The sequence below is a fragment of the Macaca nemestrina genome, chromosome 17, assembly GCF_043159975.1.
Source record: "Macaca nemestrina isolate mMacNem1 chromosome 17, mMacNem.hap1, whole genome shotgun sequence".
Classification (NCBI taxonomy): domain Eukaryota; kingdom Metazoa; phylum Chordata; class Mammalia; order Primates; family Cercopithecidae; genus Macaca; species Macaca nemestrina.
The window spans coordinates 48367115-48391177 of NC_092141.1; the positions used below are offsets into that span (position 1 = coordinate 48367115).

The 24063-nt window shown below is 52.5% G+C and overlaps 1 protein-coding gene across 2 annotated transcripts in view; it reads left to right on the forward strand.

Annotated features, from left to right (window-relative positions):
- Positions 1 to 7572: 7572 nt before the first annotated feature.
- Positions 7573 to 24063, forward strand: part of LOC105476852 (T-box transcription factor 4) — a 32439-nt gene continuing 15948 nt past the window's right edge. The window contains exons 1-5 of one of the 2 annotated variants that reach the window (XM_011733121.2): positions 7573 to 7729; positions 11563 to 11748; positions 12606 to 12700; positions 20918 to 21037; positions 22607 to 22754. In XM_011733121.2, the coding sequence (XP_011731423.2) occupies positions 11566 to 11748; positions 12606 to 12700; positions 20918 to 21037; positions 22607 to 22754 (546 nt within the window). In that variant the 5' untranslated portion in view covers positions 7573 to 7729; positions 11563 to 11565. Of the gene's footprint in view, positions 7730 to 10210; positions 11749 to 12605; positions 12701 to 20917; positions 21038 to 22606; positions 22755 to 24063 lie in introns of those variants that run through there. The other variant, XM_011733123.3, reaches the window with a different exon arrangement.

Sequence of the window (24063 nt, forward strand, 5' to 3'; positions counted from 1 at the left end):
GTTTGAGGAAGAGGGCAGCAGGGAGAAAAGGACCTTGGTGACATGGGTTAGGGGCACTCAGGAAGCTCCAGAACACGCTTCTTGGGACGGCGATTGGAAAAGAGACTTGAGCTTGGTACAGACTGATAGAAGGGCCCTGTGATGTGGGGAAGGAGTGGAAGGCACCAAGGACATGCCTTTTGTTGGAGTTTCATTCAGCTTTGTTGCCATGATTCATTTGGCTTTGTGTTTATATAGTGCCTTCATAGTAATACATCAGACTCAAGGAAGGAGAGAGAATGGTGTTCTGAGCCGCCCGTGCAACCCTGCGGTGTGTCCCTCCATACCCAGGGCTGAACTGCCTCTGGGGCAGTAGGTCTGCGGCCAAGTAGGTGGGGTGTGGGGTAGGAGCAGAGGGTTCTTTGCCCGGTGGCCTGTTCTAAAGGATTTCATTCCAGATGAAAGCACAATTTTCCTTATCGTCACTTGTTTCTGATGTAGTCAAAAATTTCCCTTTTTAAAAATTTGTATTTCGTAGAGATAGGATCTTTTTGTTGTTATTTGTTCATTCGGTTTTTGAGACAGAGTCTCTCTGTCACCGAGGCTGGAGTGCAGTGGCGCAATCTTGGCTCACTGCAACCTCCGCCTCCCTGGTTTAAGGGATTCTCCTGCCTTAGCTCCCAAGCAGCTGGGATTACAGACGTGCACCACCACACCCGGCTAATTTTTATATTTTCAGTAGACACAGGGTTTCACCATGTTGGCGAGGCTGGTCTCCAACTCCTGACCTCAAGTGATCCACCCGCCTCAGCCTCCCAAAGTGTTGGTATTACAGGTGTTAGCCACCGCGCCCGGTGGAGATAGGGTCTTGCTATTAAATATATTACTCAGGCTGGTCTTGAACTCCTGAGCTCAAGCAATTCTCCCACCTTGGCCTCCCAAAGTGCTGGGATTACAGGCCTGAGCCACTGTCCTGGCCTAATTTGCCTTTCTTGGCCAAGGCTGTGTTCTCAGCTAGAAGGGGCCATCAACACCATCTTTGCACATGAAAAGCTTGCAGCAGAGTCTGTGTGTACAGCGCTCTTCATTCCATTAGCAATGTGTCCTGTTGAATGAGCGGCCCACTCCTGGGGTCCTGCTGGCTTTCTTCCAGTAGCTAACGTGGTAGGAGTCCTCAGGAGACAGAGAATGATGTTCTTAGGAACATCAAGGATACCGGAAGTGCCCTCTCTTGGAAATCTGAAGAGAGAGATGATTAAGTTTTTGGTCCCTGGGTGAGTATTTTATTTTTTAGCAAATGAACAATAATCGTAACGAATAGGTTATGATCTTGGGTTCTCGAGCCCTATAGGTCCAATGACCTCTTTACTTACTGTGAGACCTTGGTCAAGTCCTATTTATAATGATATGTGTATTTGAGTGTTACCATGTGCCAGGCACTAGACATGTCACTCTTACAACAACAACGTGAAGGAAATAACAAATAAAACCTGTTTAACAAATAAAACCTGCTTAGGTTAAGAGACTGGAGAGCAGTTTACTTAAAAGGATAGGCACTGAAGATTTGAACTAGTTTGGCTTTAAATCTTGTCTTCATTTCCTGGTTGTATGACGTTGGGCAAATTATGTGACCTCAATTTCTTCATCTGTAAAACTGGGTTTATGATAGTAACCACCTGATAAGGTAGTGAGGCTGAAATGAGATAATGTGCATAAAGTTCTTAGAATTCTGCCAGGAACTTTGTAGGTGTTTGATAAATGTTAGCTATAATTGTGAGCCCTCAAAGCACTTTTATCTATGTGCTGTCACTTCATCCTTTCTACTACCCTATGAGGTGGCTGTTATTATTAAATTCATTTATAGATGAGGAAGCAGAGCCTTAAAACTCTGCTCTAGCCTTAAAACTCTGACCTAGAACATGCTGTAGGTCCCTCTGTAAACAGACCTGGGTTCAGGCCTTTAAACTTCAAATTCCAAGCGTTTTCTGATACTCTCCCATTCTTGAATTCTAATTTATTTTAGCGCCCTCATTCAGAAATATCCCCAAGAAGCTGAATTTAAAGCCAAATGTGGATTATCTATGCTTAGGAAGAATACAAAGGAGAAAGGAAAAAAAGGGAGGTGTTGAACAATTAAATAATATCTCTGATTTAGGAATTTTTTTCACCTAGCACAACGCTAGCAGATATACCTTCCTCTGGTAGTAAAATAAGCATATATTTCAGAGAAGTCTTACTGGAGGAAATGGAAGGAAGTGAGGCTTCAGGAACGTAGTGTATGGACGGGGGAGGGGAAAGCTGACCTCCAGAAAATCCACTGAAGAAAAAGGTCTCTGAATCAGGAGGTCTAGATTGCTCAGGCTATGCAAAACCCAGACTTGATCAGTCATTCCTTACCTCTGTAGTGTCTCAAATGAGAGTTAAAGGAGGGATCCACCTGCGTGCTGTTGGTGAATCACTGTCTCTGTCCTCAGTCCCAAAGGGGCTCAGACCAGTCTGCCTTACCCAGCTCAGAGATCAAGGCAGCCCAGTCCTCAGTTCCTTCTACCTGGAAGTTTCTGGTTCTCCCTGATAGGAGAAGGCCTGGGAGAGCAGGGTGAGAGGTCAGGTAAGCAGACCTGCATCTGCGGTGGGAGGGGAAGCACCTGCAGCAGCAGCAGCTGCCACCTCTACCCATCCCCTGCTCGGTCCTTCTCCAACCTCCCAGAGGGAGCTCAAGCTCCTGCCCCACAGCTTTCCTGAGCTTGCTAATCTGAATGGGATGTGGGCTGAGGAATCTGGAACCAAGACTTGGGGCTACTGGGTGACAATAAAGCTATAGGGGACAGATCAATTCCCTGCTGCCTCATCCATCCTTTCCCTTTTGGAGCTTAATGAGGACCCTAGGCCTTAGACCACAGCATACACAGAAAAACGTAGCTGGGAAAGAATTGAGGAGGGATTTTGTTTCCTGGTTTTGAATGGGAAGGCACGAGCACATGCACTCTCAGGTAAGTATCTTTCATTAGGGAGGAAGGCACTCAGCACTGAACTGGTGAAGTAAGAGGATGGCCTTGAGCCCAGGAGTCTTTGAGGCTGCAGTGAGCTATGATTGCATGCCAGCCTGGGCAACAGAGTGAGATGCTGTTTCTTAAAAAACAAACAAACAAACAAACAAACAAACCCACTGAGTTGGGAATTTTACATACACTTCAGGAGCATATTTGGCTATAAGTAACAGAGATCCATCCAGACTAACAATGATGAAAAGAAATAAGGTTTATTTTTCTTATTTATAAGAAGCAGGCTGGCACTGATTTACCTGCTCAATGATGCCATAAGGAACTCAGGCCCTTTCTTTTTTTCCTCGGATATTCTTAACACATTGACTTTCATCCTTCCGGCCTTAAGGTCTCTAGAGGGTAAGAACTTCAAGGATCTCATCTGTGGGGGAAAGGAAGACCACATCTTCCCCTTTATCAAGAAAGCAAAATATTTCCCACAACCTTTCTCCCCGCCAGTCTTCCGTTTAGGTCTCATTGGCCAACACTGGATTACATGGACAACTCTAGCTACAAGAGAGACTAGGAAAGCAGAGAACAGGATTTTCATAGACCAGTGGTTCTCAGCCTTGCCTGGAACTCCTGGGCTCAAGCTGTCCTCCTACCTCGGTTCCCTGAGTAGCTAGGACTTCAAGCGGCACCACCACGTCCAGCTTTGGCTCTACTAGCAAAGATTCTGACTCAGTTGGTCTGGGTTGGAGCTTGGCATTAGAATTTATTAAGTGCTCTAAAAACCTATTTTTTTTTTAATTGTAATTGCTTTTCACTACACTATGGTGCCAGCTCATCCTCCACCAAAAGGTCATCCTCAACCAAAGCCAACCCAGGCTCTAGGGAGCCACCCTACTGTGCTGACAGGCATCCCCCACTTATCCTGTAGCCCTTGCTATCTCTGAGACTGATTAGGTGATTAATTAGTCAGTTTGCAGGTCATTCATTAATGAATTTGCAGTTAGTGATGGGTTTGTCAAGCGGTTGGGTAACTAACAGAATGGTCAGTTGGCCTTTCCTCCTGTTTGTGTGTCTAACACATAGTAAGCATTTAATATTTCTTTGGATGAATGAATCCATAAAATAGAGAGAAAAATGGAGTTAATACAGTATCAAATGAAATGGCAGCTGTGAAACCACTTTGTAAATGGTAAAACACTGTACAGATACAGCAATAAACATTTATATGAGAAACTACTTTTATTTTTTATTTTATGTATTATTATTTTTGAGACAGAGTCTCACTCTGTCACCCAGGTTGGAGTGCAATGGCACTATTTCGGCTCACCGAAACCTCTGCCTCCCAGGTTCAAGCTATTCCCCTGCCTCAGCCTCCCGAGCAGCTGGGACTACAGGCATGCCCCACCATGTCTGGCTAATTTTTGTATTTTTAGTAGAGACAGGGTTTCATTGTGTTGGCCAGGCTGGTCTCGAACTCCAGGCCTCATGTGATCCTCCTGCCTTGGCCTCCCAAAGTCCTGGGATTATAGGCATGAGCCACTGTGCCTATAATCCCAGCTGAGAAACTACTTTTTAAAATTTAGGGCCAGGACAAAGTCTGTTCCTTCACCATTCACCAAAGAGTTACTGTTTCCACATTTCTGATCTAAAGAACTACCATGTTGCTCTGCTGCTCATAAGCCAGATTTTATTCTCAATTATAGCAACCTTGTTAGCACTTAGTGATAGCATATATGCTTACCCCTTTTTCCTTGATCCTAATGTGTTTTTCTACTTGTGTTTTTACGAGCTAATTTTGGTTATAAACCACCTCAAGCCTTTTGGGGAAAAGAGAAAAGTAGAATAAATTTTTAAAATACTTGGGAGCTAGCCTTTATCAACCATGCATTAATATAGGCAGTCCTCACAATAAGCTAGTAGGTTGATGTAATTATCCCCATTTTATATCAGCATTAAGGGACTTGCCCAAGGTCACATAGCTGCAAAATGGTGAGCCAGGAATCAGAGCCAGGTTTCAAAACCAAGGTGAGCCTGTTACCAAACCTGAGCACTTTCCCCCAAGCCAACTCAAATCAGTGTGACAGATGCGTGGTACAGTCAGTTATTTGTTTAGCTAGTTGAGGAGGGTTTTCATACTTTGAACTCCTCAAAGTAGTTTTGGAGAAAAAGAAAAATTGGTCTTTTCCTCTTCTACACAGGCTCTTTTTCAGCAAATACTATGCAGCATCCATTATAAGCTTTTCTATTACTTTACTTACGACTAAGAAGAAAAAGTGCTGCTAATTAAGCTGTGACACACCACTAACTATCAGATGCATCTCAGTTTCAGAGATATCAGAATGTGAAAAATTTGTGCCTTAGAGTCGGTTAAATGAGGTATTCCATTCTAATAACGGGGAATGTGCGTACAGAACCTCTCTCGTTTACTCACTTGCTGGCTGGTTTGCCCCTTCCTTTTCACTGCCAAAAGCTTACCTGTCCCTTTCATATCTCATTTCTCCACGTCATCATGAACCTGTTAATAATTTAGACTGTCTGCCATGAGTCTCCAGAAAGCCTTGCACTTGTAGGAAGGTTCCAGTCTAAGATTTTTTTTTTTTTAATTAAAGAACTATACTATAAGCTCTAAGTATGAACTTCCTCCAATGACTGTCAACAAATTCTTTCCAGAGTCTGGCCTAACTCTGGTCTTCCCATAGTACCTGCTGATTCACTGCCCTCCCTGTTCACCATTCCGCACAGTAGTTGGTTGCTTAGTCTGTATACTATTTATTTGCAAGGGATTTCCCTACAGGCTGTTGGAGGGGTCATGGGAGGGGGCTTGCCAGCAGAAGCTGAAGCATGTCATCCAGGTCTCCCTAACACAGGAAACATGACTCCCAAGGCATCTCCTGAAAAATCAGGGCCTTCCCTTTCTCCATTCCAGGAGTCCACAGGATTGGGGAAAGATTCCACTTCTCCACTCCTCTTAGATATTATTTCTCCTCCCTGGTTTGAGACTCCGTGAGAGGAATGGTGATGGGGTGGTGGAATCTGGTACTGCAAGGGTGACAGGGACTTGAGCAGCGGCCCACTGTTGGGCTGGATTTCAGGCTCCTGACAGCAGCAGCGACTGGCTTTTCTGAGTTGGTGTTTTGCTTCCACCTTTGAGTGCGGGGTGGTAAAGGAGGCGTTGATGCTGGCTTTCCATTTCCTAGCATTAGAACAGGGACAGACCCATCCAGGAAAAGCATTTCCCTGTCCTCTTCCCTTCAAGCTGATTTTTGAGGTCAGAATCTGGAAAGGGACAGAGAGGACACAGGTGGAGGGAGGGATGCAGCCCATGCTAAGCACTAAGGGACCACTCTGGGGATCCTTATTGATGAGGATTCTGCAGCCTTTGCAGATGGGTGGGCAGGCCTGTTCCTGCCCCAGGATTCTGGGCGTGTGACAGGCCGGGAGCCTGGGGCACAGGCTGGGGTCCACATGGGTCTGTCTGCCAGTGGAAAGCCTGGGTCCTGTGGGAGGTACAGACAGACAGAGAGAAACAGAGGTAAGTGGAGACAGAGAGCTCAGAGGCTGGGCAGGGAGGTCTGGGCGCTGAGCAGGCCTCCCTTTCTGAGGCAGGAAGGACTGGGTGGCTCGGAGCAGGACGCTCCCCAGTCTCCACTTCCTAGCCTAGGGCAAGCATTGGGCTTCCTCTTCAGCTCTCCAGGATCTCAAGGAGCTGCCGCGGAATCCTGGCCCTGGGCCGCAGTTTCCCCAGGAGGCTCTGCCAAGCCTGGCACCTTGCAGCCCGGCCTGGGCTCTGTCAAGGCCCAAACCGGACTCGGCTCCAACTCAGAGGCCGGCCCAGCACTTCCCTGCCGCCGCCGCCCCGCACCCGGCCACCGGGCTTCCTCCCTGTCCTCACCCCTGACCTCCGCGGCCGACTTCGAGGAGCTCCAGGCCGGGTCCAGCGCCCGCGGCCCCCTGGGCCAGGACAAGGACGGCGGATGAGCAGAGGGGCTGTACCCAGGACCTGAAGGTGCGAGGCCGCGTGGTGGGCATGGTCGGGAAGCCGAGCGTGGGCCTGTGAGGCGCGTGTGCGCCTGCGACCTCCGGACCGGGGCTCCCAAATGAACGGCGCGCACGGCTGGGAGCGGGGCTCTGCGGGCTGGGAGCCCGCAGCCGGGGGTCCGTGGAGGCCGCTGCCTGGAAGCGGGCGCCGGCAGCGGGTAGCCAGGCCTGGTCGTGGGGCGCCCTAGTCTTCGGGCACGGCGGGGCCGGGCGAGCCCTCCTGGTTGTCGAGCCTCGGCTGAGCCGGGCTGCTCGCCCTTGCTTCCCGCCTCTCTAATCTAAACCATGCGGGGCTCCCAGCCCCTACCCGGCTCTCGGGGCCCGAGGGCCAAGAGGAGGGCACTGGGCCGCGCAGTGGAGGAGCCGGCTGCTTGCGTGGGGCTCGGGGTCCTGGGGACCGCGACGCCGGGGAACCCTGGAGCCCCCCTCCCTGGGGGACAGCGGGCGCGAACTGATTGACAGCGGCGACGTCAGCGCGGAGGGGGGGCGGCCCCAGAGGGAGGGAGGGAGGGGGAGGGAGCTGAGGCCCCAAAGTGCAGCCTTGGAGATCAAGGGCCCGCTCCAGAGCCGGGATGTGTCCAGCCCCGAGGGCACGGCGGGCAGCTGGACCCTGACCCAGCGGCGCGGAGTCGGAGCCCCGGCCGTCCCGCGCTCCTCGGACCCGAACCTGCAGGGGACCTCGGGCCGCTGGCGCCTCCGCATGCGGCACCGCAATTAGGGTGAGTGTTGGTTCCAGCCGAGTGGGGACCAGCTGGGCGTGCGGGGCTGGGGCCACAGGGGCTCAGGGTTAGGCTGCGGGATCGGACAGGAGGAGAAGCTGGAAAGGGGCGAGTCTCGCGACCCAGAGAAGAACTTCAGGGGCGGTCAAAGTTGCAGGAAGGCGGCGCGAAGTGCCTTGGGTCGGGCCGCCGCCTCGGCCAGACACCCAGTTGTTGGGGCACAAGCCGTCCTCTCTGTGTAACGCGACGAATTGGGTCTAGGGACCCAAGAGCATGGAAATATCGATAGCGCCAGCACCCTAAGAACAAGGCCGTGACAGGCGGAGCGGTGGCCTGGAAATTGGTGTTTGCAGAATATGCAAGGCCAAGGAAGAGGGCTCTGTACTGAAGCGAAAATTCATGTAGAAATGTGAGCGATCAGAACACTGGACTCAGAGCCTTTGATGCAAGACTAGTCAAAATTAAAACAAGGAACATTATATATAAATAATGATCGATGATTAAAGATTATTAGAATGTGAATAATTACCAAAGAAAGGGCTAATCGGCATAACTGATATAACACGTGAACTTTCAAATAATACAATCGTAGTAACTTTCAGAGTCAAGCTGAATCAAGTGAAAATAGTAATCACGATTTTTAAAAAGATTAAAGCAAAGTAATTCTAAATGGAGGAACAATGTAAGGACTGTTGTATTAAAGCCAATTGCACTAATATAACGTATAGTAATAGTGTAACAAATTACCAAACTGTTGGAAACTAGGAAACGAACTGTAGGAGAAAGATGAACAATGAAAATACTATTAAGGGAAATATTATTAGTGGTAGTGATATAATAATATAATGTATTATTGATACTATAGCGAACTATTAAAACATATTAACTAAAATCTTAGGAGCAATAGTAATGTAAATAAAGACACATTAACAAGAATTGCTGGAGTAATATGACAATTTATGACCAATGTATTAATAGTCACAAGAACATTATAAATAATGGTTGAGTAATAAGAAGTATTGTACCAATGTGATGAAAAATAATCAGAGTATTAAGAGCTACAGCAATATTACAAAGTATGACAAAACAGCAAGAAGTAATGATGTGATGAAAAATAACTAGCGAGTTAAGATCTGTAACATTACAAATAATGACAAAGTAACAAGATACTGTCAGGGTGTGTTGAAGAATAATACCTGGAGTGTTATGAGCAAGCCTAACAAAACAAATTGTGGTTAGATAACAAGAAGTATTATAAGGATGTGAAGAAAATTAACATGAATTTTCAGAACAGTTGTATGACAAGTTATGGTAAGCAAGAAGTTATTGAAATAGCGTGGCAAAGTATAAACAAAATGAAGAGCAAGCAACGGAAACGTATTAGGGATATGAAGCAAAAATTAAAAAATGATAATAGATTAACGTGACCTATTGTACACTATGTCAACTAGATATTGGTAATAGTATTATGAATGTGCCAGGCGACCCTGAAATGTGTCAGGAAAACAACAAATTTAGTAACAGTAAGCTAAGGAATCAAACCAGGACTTTAACCATACAGTATTAAACATACAAAGGAGTAATAATCCACGCGATAGGATATTCTCAAAGTTCCAAAATACTACTGACCAAAATACTACTCTTATAATAAGGACAATTAAAATATTAAAAAACAGTACGAAATATTAACAATTCCCCTAGTGCAAGAAACATACCCCCAGTAACCTAAAAGTGAAAAGAAAAATGCTGTCGTCTTTGGAAAACGAGGCTACTGAAAGCAACAGACCCCATCGCAAAGGGAGCGGAGGCTGCGGCGCGGAGGAGTGGCTGTGAAAGACCAGCGCGGACCGCTACCCGTGGCTGAGTGCGGGACCCCGCGGTGTGGGCGGCCGAGCGCGCCCAAGCTCGAGGTCCGAGAGGACCGCGGGGACGGCGGCCCTGGGCCAGCCGGGTGGGGAAAAAAGGAAATTGGTGGGAAGGGGGCAAGCTGTCGCGAGGTCGGGATGTGGCTTCGTGGCGGAGAGAAAAGGAAGAGGCAAACCCTGAGCCTCGGAAGGAGAACACCGCGCAGGCCTCGTCCCTAGTCCGAGCTGTGGGGCCCGAGTCAGTGGACGCGGGCCGTGAACCAGCTCCTCACCCAGCAGGACTGAGCGCTTAGGACTGAGAGCGCAGGGCGCGAGCCGCAGGGCTCCGCTGCACGGCTCCGGGTGTGAGAGAGCCCAGCAGAGGACCCCTTGGCCATGCGGGCCAAGCGCGAGACGGCCCCTCCTTGCGACCCCGCAGGCCGCCGCATCTGGGACCAGCCGATCGCTCGGTCGCTGGCTCCGATCCCGCCGGGGTCCTAGGTATAGTTGGACCCAGCGCGCTGGCCAGAGTGGGCAGCTACCCTATTGGGGCAGCGTCCCCCTGTGTGGGGACTCCTGGGTTTCCGAGGCTCGGCCGCGCCTTCGCACGTGGCCCGAGGCGGGTGCTGGCGCTGGCCATGTCCAGCAAGTCTCACTCTCTGCAGGTTGTGGCCGAAGACCGGCCCGCCTGTCAGCCTTATCTTTATGGGTTTTTCCCAACCCGGAGTGGCCCCGGCCCCTTTTTATCTCCTCGGTTGCACTTGGCTTGTTTACTTTGCGAGGCCCTGGGAGTCGAAGTCTGAGCCCGGGATGAGCGAGAGGCCTGAGCCCGGGGATGCTCCAGGAGGGCCCGGGGAGAACGGGAAGAAGGTAGGAAGAGAAAGGCGGAGCATTCCACCTCAAGAGGGGCCGCCAGACCTACAGAAAGCCCCGCTGGAGCGCCCAGGTCCAGCAGGATGGGGAAGAGCGGGGAGGTAGAAAGGCGAAGCGGAGCAAGCCGGGCACACCCCTAAGGGATGCTTCGGGCAGGGAGCAGCCATCTGCCTAGGCGAGAGAATCAGCCAAGACACCCGAAGAAATGTAGCTGTGCCAGGCAGGGCTAAGAGGTTCCTGTGAATGGGCCCAGCCTACTGGCCTGGTCCTTCACTGGGAAGGGTGTGGGTCTTTAGGCCCAAAGCAGAGCCCTGTGGCGCTAAAGTGTGCCTGAGTGAGCCTGTGAATTTGAACCCGAGCGCCAGGCAGGGGAGGCCTGGGCGGAGGGCAGAACCTGATCAGTCACCCAGGAGAGTGTGGCTGCTCAGGCGGCTGGGATGCTGTGTGAGGGGCTGTGTTTCGGTGTGAGCATGTCTGTGCCAGAATGGGAAGAGGATGTGTGTGGACGGGGACTGTGTTGGAGTGAAAGCCTTTGGTTCAGGAAGTCTCTACCTCAGTGCTGTCTGAGGGGTTGGGTGAGGGCAGATGGGTGAGCTGGGCCTGAGGGCCCGAGGACCTCTCTGCACACAGGTGTGGAGCTGTAGGAGCCTGGGCCCTACCCTCCAGCCTGGCTCTCCTTTCCTGCATGGCCAGGAAGTGTCCTGGTTGTCCTGGGCCCACAGAGAGGCCTGGACCCCAGTTATTGGGGAACAACCGAGAAGACCCAGGCCTCAGGCTCCACTGGAGCCCAGTAGGAGGGAGGGACTCGGGGTGCAGCTGTGGCAATGCCGAGAGGGCGGTCCCTCCGCTAGACCTACTCATCACAGAACCCCACACCCAGGGGCAGGCAGACATTGAACTGCCGCAGACCCTCCCAGGTCCACAGCCTGAAGGGAGGAGGCGAGGGACCTGCCCTCCTTGCGGGCTCCCTCCTCCAGCTCAGGAGGGGGCGGGGTCCACGTGCTCCAGGGCGGCCTCCGCGCCCCGCACGAAGTCCCGGGATCGGCTGGAGAGGGCTGCGGGGCCTCTGGCGAGTGTGGACCTGGGCGAGTGATTCGTTGTGTGCTGTGCCCGCAGGAGATGCTGCAGGATAAGGGCCTGTCCGAGAGCGAGGAGGCCTTCCGGGCCCCGGGCCCAGTGCTCGGCGAGGCCAGCGCAGCCAACGCCCCCGAGCCCGCGCTGGCAGCGCCCGGCCTCAGCGGAGCCGCGCTAGGCAGCACCCCTGGCCCTGGGGCCGACGTCGCCGCCGCCGCCGCGGAGCAGGTAGGGCTGCGCCAGCCGTCGGGTAGAAGTCGGGCGTCGGTCTGTCTGCGGGGTCGCCTGTGTCCGTCATTCCGTCCGATCATCGACAGGACTCGCTTTCAGGGGGACCTGGCTACGTTCAGGACGGTCTGCCTGTTAGTTCTCCACTGAACAGGGCTCGCTTTATCTGCTTTCTGGGTCCTTCTCCACTTTGAGCCCTCGGGGTTACTGTGGGACAAGCAAGAGTTAGAGCTAGAGATAGAGGAAAGGGGCAGTAAGAACGAAGGAGACCCCCGGAGCATCGGAGCGAGCCTTGACCAAGTGTCCAGCTCCAACAACCCGTAGAGGGCCTGGGACCGAACGGCGGGCAAGAGAAGGCGACCCCGCCGGTGCGCACGGGAGCCGCTGCGGGGCTCCAAGGCCCCTGGGACGTCGTCGAGGGCTTCACAGTGATAATCGGACGATCACAGCGCGCGGGATGCCGCCTGGGGATCTGTGTGCACTATCTGCAGGCGCGCACCTGGCCGAGGGTGCGTGCACCTCTCCCTGTCTGTGTCTGCCCGGGGAGCCTGTGGTGATGGCCCGCCACGGAAATGTTCATGAGTGTGCAAGAGTGTCGTCTAACCTGCGCTGGCCACTATGTGTGTCCTCTGCGGGTTCTTCCGTAGGTGCAGCTTCAAAGGAGGGAGTTTTAGCCACCGATTCATTCTTTTAAATTCACGAATAGTTCAAAATCATTCTGTGAAACGAAATCTGGAGCCGTGGGCTCCGGGCAGGCAGGGTTCAGCACAACTCTTCGGGTCTGGTTCATCTTTCCTCAGGCTCCGCGTGGAGCCCTGGGCCAGGCAGACACAAGTTTCTCTCCCTCCCATCCCCAGACCATCGAGAACATCAAGGTGGGGCTGCATGAGAAGGAGCTCTGGAAGAAGTTCCACGAGGCCGGCACCGAGATGATCATCACCAAGGCGGGCAGGTCAGCGCTGCGAGATTTACTTCCGGGGATGGCGGTGGGGAGCAATGGGGACCGGGGGGTCCCTTAGAAGTCCTCTCGGCCCCAGCCTGGTGGCCTGTGGGAGTCCTCTCTGCCTCCTCGGGCCTCAGTGCCACCTCCCGCCGCAGCTTGGGACTGGGCCGCCAAAGCCCGCAGGGGGCCACCGCAGCCGCCCGGGGCTTGCGGGAAAGACCGAGGGGGAGGGGCAGCGCTATGCAAATGAATCCAAACGGGGATCGCGACGCCCAGAGTCCCAGCTCCAGCACTTTTGGCCCCCTGGGGGGCTACTCTGCTCTCCTTTCTTTGAGGACCTGAGGAAGTTTCTCAGGAATGCATTGATTGCGGACCCAGAGATGCCTCTCAGCAGATGGGGAGAGGAAACTAGACTATGCCCTTCGGTTTTCATACATTTTCGTGAGTGACTCGAACCCCAAGTTTCTCATCCCAGGGGCACCGCTCTTCTGTTTCCATCCCCATCTCCGGCCAACGGGAAAGCACCATGTTGGGCTCCCTGTGTGTTGGGGGAGAGGCTCTCGGTGGCTGCCAGAAAAGGATGATTTATAAAGTGGAAACATCTTTAAAATGCGCTGGTGTCTGTGGGAGAGAACAGGGAGGAGAGGATGAGAGGAGGAAGACTCACAGGGGGTTGAGTGAGAGATTCACTGGGGCTGGTGGGGAGGGGGCAGGAGTGTGGAGGAGAGCGGTTATCAGGTGAAGGCGGATTGCTGTAGACAGAGACGCTGGCAAGTTCAGGTTCAGGAACTCCCTCCCCACCCACTCTGTCCCCTCCACATACACACACTTGATTTCGGTCCCTTGGGACAGATTAGGTGTGAAAATGTCCCTTTGCCAGGATGTGTCTCATAATTGAGATTTTGAAGGAATAAGATGATGAAGCCTCGAGTGCCAGGAATTGGGAGTCAGAACACAGTGGGTGAGGGATCCAGTTCCAACTCAGCTACTTTCATCTGTGCAACCTCAGACAAGGTACTTAAGGGTCTCTGCTTAAGTACTCTCCCCACTCCATCTGTAGAAGACCAGGTCTTGCCTCATACATTGTATGTAAAGCACTGAGTTCCTGTCACGTGCAAGCACACAAGAAGTGCTAGTGAATAACATTAGCAATAATTAGAGAAGTGTCTGGCATCCCACTCAGTATTTTCTTCTACTTTTTAGAGAACTCAGCTCTGCTGAACCGCTTAGGGAATGATAGACTATTCAAAGGAAACAAAAAGTTGGTTGGTTTGCTGTGTGTAGTGTGTGGGGTGCTGTGGTCCTTCCTGACTCTGCTCACTGGCAGGCCTTATAAAATTTCCTTTATTTTGTTGAGGGTGGAGGTCTGGGCACTTGGCCACCCTCAGGTCTTAGCCAGGGAGGTGGCATCACCACTCAGGGCCTCTATCAGGGAGAAAGTAGGTTTATTTCTGATAGAGAAAGTAGGCCTCTTATCAGGGAGAAAGTAGGGCCTGAGCTTGCTGCATTTTGGGGATGGAGACAGGGAAGGAAGACTCATGAAGGGGCTGGCAGAGGTGCCACATGGAGTAGGCATTGAGGACAGTGGAATCCAGGTGTCACAAGCCCTGCCTCTTTCTGGCTGAGTGCACTTGGGCAAGTCACAGTCTCCTTGTAGCTCAGTGGTGTCAGGGAAATGGTGACCGTAGACCTATCTGCTGTCCTTTCCTTTTCTATCACCGTGAGACTCAAACCAGGGAATCACATGGATGATGGTTGGTAAATGGGTAATCCACTTGGTCAAGTGTGAAGGGGAATGGGGCTATTCCTTGTGCCTGCTGGTGTGGAAAGAAGGTAACAAAGAGAAAGGTTCAGAACTTCCATTTTTAGGCAGCAGAAATAACCTTGTCTCTTGAAAATAACTGGTCAGCATGTTCTCCGGGCATGTCTGGCCTCTGGCATTTTAAACAAAAGGCATTTTATGGTTTTCCTCAGTGGTGTTTCCTGCATCTGCATAGGTCCTCCTCCTCCCTCTCCCAACACATACATTTATACATACACTTCCAGAGGTGGCCAGCTTCAGGTAGATGTTTGTGCTTGATCCTAGTTGAGGCTTAGAGATGGACCTTAGGGAATTATGATAATATTTTTAAAATGGCTGTGATGATGTTGGCCAATTATGGATCCATCACAGCCTTTCACTTCTCTGGCAGAAACTTATCCTTGCATTGGGTCTGGTTCTTAAGAAAATCACTAGTCTCATGCCCCCAACCCCTCACCCTTCACAGACCCCATTTCCTCCTTCATAGCTGCCCCCTCCTTCAGCAACCACTGTATTGCTCTGATTTACTCTGATTTACTTTACTGAGATGTGGTTCTTCAACATCCTGTCCAGTGCCTCTCCCCGCTCCCCAAATTCTGTGTGCCTCTACTGGAACCCTTCTTGGTACACTTCCATTTGTCAGTCTGGGCCTTGCTGCTAAACCTGGAATCATAGCTTCCTAGATGGCTAGAGCTGGAGGAGAACCAAGAGAACATACACCAAACTCCAGAGAAGGGAAGTGAGGCAGTTACCAGGTCTACACAGGGAAACAGATGAGGCACCCCACCCCCAGAACACAACCCCTACTTTGATAAGTTCCCTTGATTGCTTTTTTACGGGGTCCTATTCAGTGTGGATTGTGGCTCTGCCCTAGAGACCCTGGCTGATTAGGGACATGATAACTGCCATCTGGCTGGGCAGGAGCAGGCCCTGGAGAAGGGGAGCCAGAATGCTCTCAAGCCAGGTTGAGTTCTCGGGTCACAAGTTTTCTTCCTACCTTCGCCCTTTGGGTCCTTGAGAGTCTTGAAGGTCAACGGAGAGAAGAATCCCTCTCACTGGATAGTGACTTTGAACTGCCAAACAATTTGGCCTGGTGGATAAAATGCCAACCACGGTGGGAGCCACCAGTTTCTGAATACTCAGCAACCTCCATGTCAGGTGTGAAATGGGGGACACAGCCCTCCACAGCCTGTCTCAGTCTCTTGGATCTCTGTGTCCAGAGGGTTCATGCTGATAACCGCAGACAGCGGATCCCTCTCTTGGCCTCCCCACATCCCTGCCAAGCTTGATACATGTGAGAAACTGCATTTTCTCCCAAACATAGATAAAAGTGAGCTCCACAAAAAAATTCAAATATAAACCTCCCCGAAATGAAAATTGCCTAACCATCTCACTGCCCTACTCCTAGGTCATGGTTTTGCCACCAGATAAATCTCCACTATCAGCCTTCATAGCCTGTTGAGTTCAATGTTGCTTGTGTTAGTGACAGTGAATTTGCGTTTGAAAAATGAACTACCGATGAGAACTCCTGTTGAACCTGTATTGTTTGTTATTCTGAGGCAAGGATTTGGCCCGGCTTAATCCGGGGCTTCAAAGCCAATTGCCCTCACTCTGTATACAGAGCGTCAGAGCCCAGTGGCGTGGATGATAAGAGAAGTAAGGGTTGAAGACACTGGGAAAGTGGGTTGGGGAGAGAGTGCTTTGATCTCTTTTTAAAGTATTTTCTGAAAGCAAAAGTCTATCAGAAGGAAGTGCCTTAAAAAAAAATCTGAGAGAAGCAACTGATCTTCCAAAACAACATCCATTCCACACACTCTCACCCTTGCCCCTCCCTCAGGGAAAAGATTCTTAAATATGCTTTGGGTGAATTAGAAAACTGTGTGTGTATGCCTCTGTGTATGTGTGTGTGAAATGTGGAAATCGATTTATTAGCTTCAAAATCAACTCACTTGGCTATAAAAGGCTTGGTCTCAGTGTAGGTGGCACCAGCAGCCCCACTCCTAACCCCAGCCTTGGACGCTGGGCCCTGGGCTCTGGGCTCTTCCCTGCACACCTAGGATTCCTCCTGAAGAGTGCCCGCCCCCACCCTCACATCAGGATTGGAGAAACAAAGCGTTTTCAGGGGACCCCTGCCGTTTTACTGCTGTAGGGTTCTTTTCAGACTCTGGGCTCCAAGGCGCCTGTGTATGTGTACACACATATATAATTTTTAACCTAAATGTATTGAAGTGGAACATTCCTACAGAAGAGTCCACGCGTCTTAAGGATGCAGCTTTACAGACTTGCACAAAATGAACACACTCGTGTAACCTTCATCCAGATAAAGAAATAGATCATCACCACCACCGCCCCAGAATCCTTGTGTGCCTACCCAGTCAGCGCCATCCCCACCCTTGAAACCACTCTCTAGACTTCTGACCCCTTCCGGCTGGTGTTCCCCTACATTAAGGGAGGGTCCGTGTAGCTGTTACTGGAGTCCCCAGGGACCTCCGAGAAAGTCCGGGCTGCAGAGGGGTTGGGGATTGGGGGACCCTCCAGGTGGAGAGAATCTAGGGGTATCCGGTAGTCTCTGTCCCTCTCCCCAGGAAGGGCGCTGCGAATAAGCGCCTTGAATTTGGCCACCGCTTTGGCCGGGGAGCTCCCGGGGCTCTCGGAGCGCAGCTAGAACTTGCGTGTTCCCTCTCAGCAGTGAGTTCGCAGTTGTGGGTTTGTTGCCAGAATAAAAAAAGCCCCAAACCCTTGCCCCGCGCCCCGCACGCCTCCAATACCGAGAAATGTCCGAGGAAGCTTATCTTAGCAGTTCATTCTAAAGCCATTTCCGAGTATGAATAGATAAAGGCTCCAGCCCCGCACCCTTTCAGAGCCTGTTTCATGATCAGAGGAGAAGCCCCGGGCTTTCATCTCCTCCCGGGCCGGCGAGCAGGCGGCTTGTTTATTCCCCTGGCGGAGCCGTTTCCGCGTGTGCCGCGGGGAGCCCCCATCTGTCTGGGGGCGCGGGATCCCGACGGGGCGCGGGGAACTAGGGGAGCATGGAGACGGCGCTTGGGGCGCGGAGAGAAGGTGCAGGGCAAGGGGAAAGGGTGCCGAGGGGCTGAGAAGAGGGAGGGACAGGAGGACGGGGTGGGAGCAGGGAGAGGGTGGGGGGCGTAGAGAGAGGGTGCAGGGAGGGGAGCGGAGGAACGCGCAGGGAGAGGGCTCGCCGGGGCGGACACAGAGGTAGAGCGCAGAGTGTCGGGGACAGGCGGGCGTCACCGCCAGCGCTGGTGGCAGGGCCTGTGTGGAGACAGGCGGCACCCGCAGTGCTTTCCTTCTTGGTCACCTCCCCCACCCCAACACACAAACAGGGAGGCGTTGCTTTCCACCGTAGGGTGTTGGTTTTCAGGTACATTCTATGCCATAAATCACAGAAACAATTTACGTCTCACTCCATCATTTCAAACCTTTCATTAGAGAGGCAGAGCTCATAGGAAGTCACAGCTCCCAAACCCAGCCTGGCCTCTGTCGCCTGAGGCATGACATGCTGGTGAACACCCCCAAGTCAGGCATCTAGGCACCAACTTTAGTCCCTTCAGGAACCCAAGGGCAGATGCCCATGAGGCCTTGAATTCTCCCCTCGACCTGGGCAGGAAGCCGATGGAGGGGACAGAGAGGGCCTCACCTTCACAGGCAGCCCTTCCCCAACCCTGGGTGGACCCTTCCTCCTTCTGGAGCCACCTAGGCAGGGAAATGATAGTGCTTAGGGCCCCCCACCCCACCCCAGAGTGGGTTCTGCATGGCTCAGAAGCAGTCCCCCAACTGGACCCTGCCAAGACCTAGACATCTGTTGCATTGAAGGCAATGGAACTGCCTGAGGCAGTTCAGCCCCCAGCAGAGGGCTTTTGAACTCCTCATTCAGACCAGACATCCTAGTCCTTCAGCTCTTGAGCGCTGATGCCTTAGATAGAGGGGAACTGGTGGGCAGGGGACCCGAGGCTGGGAGGTACTCCCCCTTCCTGCACGGATGCCACATCTCCTTATCAGTCAGGAATCTGGCCTATGATCAGCTTCCAGGAGGGGCCAGGTCCTAAGACACCAGCTGGGGCTGCAGAGAGCAGCCTCCTCAAAGGCCTTGCCGAAAGCACTCAGTCAGTGTCAGCCTGGCCTCCTGAGCTGTGGAGATGAAGCCCAGCAGGGAGAAGGAGAGGGGAAGGCCAGGGCCCCTTAGCCTCCTCTCAGCCTAGGCTATGATGCCTGCCAAAGTGGCAGAGAGCCCTTCGCTCCCAGCCCCCTGTGTGGACACTGGCCCTGGAGGGAAGCCATGGCTGCCCTCTACTGTTGCCACCTGGAATGATGACAGGAGACAAGCTGAGTGCAGGGCCCCGGTGCCAGGCTAGCCCAAGTATGGCCAGAACTGCCCCATTTTGTGGCTGTTTCTGTGGCAGTTACAAAATGGTGGCCTGGAGGGGGCAGGATTCTTGGCCTCACCCCACGGAAGGGGGAGGCGAGGCAGCTGCTGCCCTTCCTGCTTCAGCTGTAGGCCCACCAGGAGAGAGGCAGGGCCGGGAAAGGGTGGTGCAAGCTCCAGCTGCGCCCCCAGGCCCCATAGCGGGGCTGGTAAGTGGGAGGCAGGGTTGGGTTCCTGAGCCCCTCACTTCCCCCATTCCTGGAGAGGGGGCGGGGTGGACATTTGAAAATGCTTTCAATTGACATCTGAGACAAATTCTTCCACACAGTTTATAAGTCCCTAGACTTGCAGCTAGAACTTCCCTCCTCCCTCCAGGCACGCACACATCCACACATGCGCACTCGCACACCCGCTCACATGTGCCTGGGCACACACACCCCACATCCCCACCTCCCCGTCCTGCGGTGCTTGCACAGGCCTCTCCTCCAGCAAGAGAGGGGCACGGGTGGGGCTGGGCGGGGCGTGGGCTGGCAAGGAAGTGAACCCTCTGCCTCAGTCGGGGTCCTGGCCTGGGCTTAGGGCCTGCCAGCTTATAGAGTCCTTGATCCTTTCTGGAAGCCCTGTCCTGTCCAGGTAAGCTGGTGCCCCTGGTGACAAAATAGGGGCCTCTGATAATCTGTTTGTGGCATCTTGGATAGCTTCTCCAGGGTTCCATACTGTCTTGGGTTAGTAAGAGGCAGAGAACCACCTGCTGGTTGTCCCAGAGTGGACCAGCCGGGCAGTGGCACAGCTCAGTGGGGCTTAGTGTCTTCATTGTGTCTTCAGCTGGGTTTGGATCCTGTTTCTCTTGGGGAACACCTTGTGGGAGATCAGCTGGGGGTGGGGGATGGAGTCTGGAGAGGATGGTGAGGAAGTTCCGTTCTTCCCTCTGCTGAAGTCGGGGACCTAGTGACCAGGGGAGGGAGCTGTGCCCAGCGCGTTTGTGTATGCACTGTGCTGTTGTGTGTGCGTATGTGCTGAGGGGTGTGCGGAAGCCCCCTCTGGAATGTGCCCTGAACCTCAAGGCCCTGGACAGCCTCAGCATGGGCTGCAGGAAATGGCAAACTTTCTGGGTTTTGGTGAACCCATTTTCATAGAAGTAGGTCATACCACTTCTCCATTTACTTTGCTGAGGGTGCAGTGCAGCAGGGGTCTGTGGTCATTCACGCAGCAATCTATGAGATAGGTGGTAATGTTATCCTTGTTTTAGATATAAGGAAACCAAGGCACAGAGAGGTTCAAGTAAGTTGCCTAAGGCTTGTCAATGGGGTCCAGGCTGTGACCATGGCAAGTGGTTTCAGAATCCCTGCCCTCTCTTATCCATGAGGCTCCTGGACCGACTTTCCCCTGATACTCAGGGTGCACAGGTCCGGGTGAGGTGTTCACAGGGAGAAATACCCCTGACAGATACACCGGAAGAACCCAAACCTAGCAGGGTTTTGGACGGCAGTCTCCTGTTTTCCCGCGAGCTGGTTTTAGGCCTAAAGGTTTCCACAGAGGCATGACCCAGAGGAGGCAGCCCATTATTTGTGGAAGTAGATGATGGGGGTTTCCGGCCCCCTATAATTGCACCCCAGAACTTCAGTTGTGTCTGGGCTGGCAAAGGACAGGAGGGAAATTAAGGCAGCAAGGTTGGCGTCAGAATCTGCTCCCACAATCCTGACTGGGGTCTCTGTGCTTCAGCTGCTTACAGGCATTAGCCCCAAGTCTTAGGGGATCATGGGGGAGGGGATAAGTGAATTTGGGAAATGGGGTAAACTCTCCTCCTAGACACAGACTGAGAGCTGCAGGGGCTCAGAGACAGCAGCCAGTGCCACCTTTTCCCTTTGCAGCGCGGGCAGAGGGGGAAGTGAGTTGCGCAGATCACACAGCTGTGACCAATGCTAGGATCGCTGGCCAAAAGGGCAGCACCTGTTAGTGGCCTTCTGCCCCCTTGCTCACTTTGTTCCACCTCTCCTGGTGCTCTGTCCACATGCTCCGCCTCACCCCTCGGCTCCCCCAGGAGGATGTTCCCCAGCTACAAGGTAAAAGTCACAGGCATGAACCCCAAAACCAAGTACATCTTGCTGATTGACATCGTCCCCGCCGATGACCATCGCTACAAGTTCTGTGACAACAAATGGTAAGTGGCCCCTCACCGCATGGCCCACCTTCCCTCAACTGCCCACTTGCTGCCCGCCCCCACCTAGTGTTTTGTCTGGGGGATTTCTTAGCTACCTGAGTGACTGCCCAGGTCTGCAGGCTGGAGTTCACTGCCTGGAACTGGCCTTGCAGAGGCTGAGGTGGTCAGCGAATGTCTGCATGCCTGCTGCAGGTGGGGCTGGGGTTGGGCTGAAAACCAGCTGCATGTTTGGGAGTTGGTGGATTGCCAGGGTCTGTACTCTCCTTACGGCCATGGACAGTCAGGACTTGGTGACTATGCTGTCAGGTGACAGACAAATCATTAACACTGGCCAGATTTAGACTCTGTCAGTGCTTCACTGTGGGGAAGATGGAAGCAGTTCTCTTGGGGACTTTAAGAGCAGGGCCATTACCTGGTGTGTGGAGGCACTCTCCTGTTTCTTCATGTTCCCCTTGGCTTCAGGCCCCTCCAGCCATCCAGACAAAGTGAGGCTCCACCAGGGGGCTGGTGGATAGAAACCTTTGGCAAGGAGCTGGGAGACATAGAGAGGTGAAGGCACAAAACCAAAAGGGGCCAGGTAAATAAATGCTGGGCTACCTTTCATGAGGCCAACTCCTTAGTCCCTGACTGCCTGGGAGCTCAGAACAGCGCTCCAGGAGCGAGCAGCCAGCCAGGACACTGCGCTCCATGGCAGGTGAGCCACAGAGCTGGAGAGATTGGACTGAGGAGGCAGGATTTGGTGGCCACGTCCTGGCAAGGGCCATGCTTCTGTTTCTTCTCCCTCTCTGGGCTAGAACTCAGAGCAGGCTCTGGCTGCCGGGAGAGCTACCAATGAAGTTCTTACCATTGTTTTGGGGACTAGCCATTTGAGAGTTGTCTAGGTCCTCTGAGAAGCTCCCTCTAAATAATATAATTTATAATGTGACAATCAGAATCATACGAGGTGTGGTGGCTCATGTCTGTAATCCCAGCTACTCTGGAGGCAGAGGCAGGAGGAAGACTTGAAGGTCAGGAGTTTGAGACCAGCCTGGGTAATATAGTAAGATCCCTGTCTCCATAAAAATTTTAAAAAGTTAACTGAGCATGGGCTCCACGCCTGTAGTCACAGGTACTTGGGAGGCTGAGGCAGAAGGATTGCTTGAGCCCAGGAATTGGAGGCTGCAGGGGGCTATGTTCATACCACTAGCATGGGTGACAGAGTGGGAACCTGTCTCTTAAAAAGAAAAGAAGTTTTTAAAGCATAAGTGTAAATATACATAGGAGTGCCTAAAGCTCCTCACAATATTTTTGTGATTAGCCCCAGTCCTTCAATTAAATGATCCCATTTCCCTGTAACCTCCCTTTTTTTTCTACTGCAGTAAAATCAAGGAGATTCAGAACTGCTGTCTCCTCCTCAGCATTCTCTCCTCTGTCCCTCACTCCTACTCTGGAAGTCCTAATTTGACAATATGGTGGGACCAGCAGCTATTTTTTTCTCTGGTCAATGGGGGTTTGCTCCAAGAGGGGACAGGGAATCTGGCCTCACCTGCCCCTGGAGTAATCGCCCGCTCTTATCTGCTCTGTTGGCAGGATGGTGGCAGGGAAGGCTGAGCCGGCCATGCCAGGAAGGCTGTATGTCCACCCGGATTCTCCTGCCACAGGGGCCCACTGGATGCGGCAGCTGGTCTCCTTCCAGAAGTTGAAGCTGACAAACAACCACCTGGACCCCTTTGGCCATGTAAGGATGGGGGCTGCCTGGCCTCGGGAGGCAAGTCTGGGGCAGTATTAGGGATGGGAAAGGCCAGGATGGGGACGGGGAGAATCCACTCCAGGATCCAGCTCCAGGCTTTGGCACTCACTGGCCAGTTTAGGGAAGGAGCTCAAGCCTCTAAGGCGTGCAGAGAGCTGGACTTCCTTCCCCACCACTTACTGGCTGGGTAACTCTGGGCAATTGTTTCAGACTTTTTGAGCCTCACTTTCCTTGTCTAGAAAATGGAGATGACCATATGTACCTTTCATGGTTGTGAGACATAAATGAGAAGGTATACAGGAAGCACTTTGCACATAGGAGGTGCTAAATAAATGGCAGCTATGATGATAAAGGTGACCGGTCAGGTCTCAGCTTCAGTTCCCCAAAATCTTCCCTTGCTGGAACATAACACAAGAGGAGTAAGCCTTTTTGAGCAACAGTCACGGATGCATTCCGAAGCCCCTCTTTGGTATGTACCATCTGCCTGGCCTGACAGCCGCCTGCTCCTGGAAGGAAAGACCTTGCTCTGGCTCCCGTGTTAGCTCCTGCTGGGTTTGGCCTGGCCCTTACAGAAGAGTTCTGAAGCCCCAGGGATGCTGCTGACGCCCCATCCAGGCTGCCCAAGCTCATTCTTTCCCCATCTGGCCCTGGCAAGTCCACAAGAAAGAGATTTTTATGTGGAAATTTTTAGCTCTAGTGTGTGGCAAACAGAAGTCTGGGGACCTGGTACTATCCGCCAGGGCACAGGCCCCACCCCTCGAGACTGCCCATGGTTACTGCGGAAGTGCAGGGCAGGGGCAGTGGAGGCTTCGAGATGCAGGTGTGGCTGCTGAGGTTGCGAGGTGTGCAGGTATGTCCCACTTTTACCCCCCAGCTTTGAAGCACAGTTCCTATGGAAAACTCCAGCCATGTTTCTTTTCTGAGTGATGGGTATGTAACTGGCAACGAACTTCTAGTTTTAATTTCTCAGAATCTGTTCAGTTCTCTTCTGAGTCATTGGTGAGCTATAAACAAGCAGCTAGGAGAATGCTTAATTAACGCCGTCAACTCCCAACTTATCTGGTTTGTGAGTCCCTATACTGGGTTTCCCATACAGGGCGGGCAGACTTCCAGTGGGGAGGATCAGCCAAGTTCCCACCTCCCCGAGCCCCAGGGCATTTCAGCCTAGAGGCAGAGGGGCTTCCTGGGTCTCCCAGGGCACCATCCTGGTCAAGACTTTGTTCCCAGTCAACTCCTACCTAACTTCCTGTGCTTGGCCAGGCTGTGGCACCAGCCTCAAAGGATAGGGAGGGTCTCT